At 29.3% G+C, this 2,092-nt stretch overlaps 1 protein-coding gene across 1 annotated transcript; it reads left to right on the plus strand.

Moving 5' to 3' along the window:
- Positions 1–694: 694 nt before the first annotated feature.
- On the plus strand, positions 695–901 carry LOAG_14910 (hypothetical protein; the record flags this gene model as incomplete). The annotated part of the gene is made up of 1 exon (XM_003150403.2): positions 695–901. A coding segment is annotated over one exon (207 nt), but the record flags the coding sequence as incomplete, so codon positions are not given.
- Positions 902–2,092: the final 1,191 nt, after the last annotated feature.

Here is a 2,092-nt window from a genome sequence, read left to right on the forward strand (position 1 = left end):
TATGATACTATGTCATAACAATATTGATTGTTCGAACGCTAAAGCATATAATTATCATTTTCATTTTTTTGAAGTATAAATGAAAGCATTATTGTCAAAACGATTAATGCGTTATACCATTTGCCTTGTGCTTATCAGTTAAAGAGTTATATTCAGACAACTGTTATCGTCACTTCGTCAATTAGCTAATTGGCCATTATTGGATAACAATAATGAATGGGATGGTAATTCGTTTAATCTTACTTATATCTTGGCTTCATCTCGTCGATATTTTGGAAATGAAATTTTTTTCAAATTTATGTTTACGCGGATGCCAAAAATACAACAAGGAATATTTTATATGTTTGTTTTTTCGCCCAGTTTTTTTCTTTCTATTCAAATTAATGAAAAACAAAATTAATGTGTACTTCAATTATAACAAAATTTAGTGCAGTTACTTTTGCAAAGAAAGCTTTCAAATTTGTTTATAAAACAGCATGCATTGGAAATTGAAGAACCCTTAAAACTTTTCTTAGAGGTTATTAAAAACTAATAAAATTTTAAGCCGTAATTTATTGAATTTCAAAGCCCAAAATCTGTTGGAAGTATACTTTGAAATTGTATTTCTAAATTTGGGCAGTATTCATTTTTGTGAACGTTTCTGGTTTTAATTTAAATTTTAAGTTTGATTCTTTTCCAAATAAACAAGTTTCAGTTAGACCAAGGAGCACTTGGATTAGGTCGTGGCTCGCGGGATTATTACCTCAATACAACCATGTTTTCTAAACAGTTGGATGCATACAAGAAGTATCAGCTTGATGTAATCAAATTACTGCTGAATGATGCTAATGTTACCTATGATTTATCACAGCTAGTCATTGATCTCAACAATCTTATCTACTTTGAAACGGAATTTGCTGAGGTAAAATGTTGCTGATTTAAAAATGTTTGCTAATACGCTGATATTACTTTCTCATTTAAAAAAAAAGTCATAATATGAGCATTTGTGGAATAAAAGAGGCAAAGAAAAAGTTCATCTTCTTTATCTAACTTTTAAAATGACAATAAAAATGTCATGGATTATAAGATATGGTAACTTGAAGAAATTCAAAAATGTCATAATTTACATCCGACTATGATACTCTTTACGAAGGTTTAGTAATACTACATATGAATGATTAAATATTGTTGTGAAAATTTGATTATCTGAGTTGAATAGTTTCAGCAACAATAAATTTGATATTTATTTGTGTAGAAGAGTGACCAAAGAACTTCTTTATTGACAGGATAATATGCAGATCTATTTAAGCATTAATATTGACCAAGCCAAATAGACTTTAAATTGGTACCAATTTTGGACAGTTGGATTAAGAGCAGAGATGCCAGGAAATTTCCTGTTAATAACGTTGATGTAACGTCCAATCCAAAAAAGGAAACCTTTTTCTTTTTGGATAGGCTTATATATGTTAAGATGTGAGAGGCGGTGATATTAAACACCGGAAACTGTTGAGAGGCAAATTACAGAACATGCCATCGCAACAAGATCCAGTGGGAAGAATGATGTGAATTTAGTTAGATATTTTAAGCAATTGCTAACAAAGGCATTTCTAAACAATGACATGTGCTTAGACATAAAGGAAAAAACATGGGAATTGAAAGGGGAAATAAATCTAAGGAATGTAAATTTAAACAAATATGTGAGGTAAATGGTAAATCATGAATCATGGGAAACATCCCTAATTTTATTTGTATAATTATAAAATTTATTTTAGTTTTTCGCGACTTTTGCGACAAATGTAATAATCATTAACAATTGCTGTTGATATCTTTGTCATTGTTCCATAGCAATACCCGAATAATTTTAGCTCTATCATTCAGAGTAATGCTTTAGCGATAATTTGTCCCTTGCTAATGGTTATGAAGCAAAATGAAATCATAGGATGACGGTTTTAAAAAAGGAAATAATTTAAAATTTACCAAATATGAAGGGAGAAAAATTAAAAAACACTGAGGACAAATTGTATTGGTTTAACATCTGATATACTGAAAAGTTGCTCATTGCATACTAAGAAAGCTAGGCTAATAAAAATGATGAAAATTTTATCTGTATGAA

This window comes from Loa loa (genome assembly GCF_000183805.2).
Source record: "Loa loa unplaced genomic scaffold supercont3.1369, whole genome shotgun sequence".
Lineage (NCBI taxonomy): Eukaryota > Metazoa > Nematoda > Chromadorea > Rhabditida > Onchocercidae > Loa > Loa loa.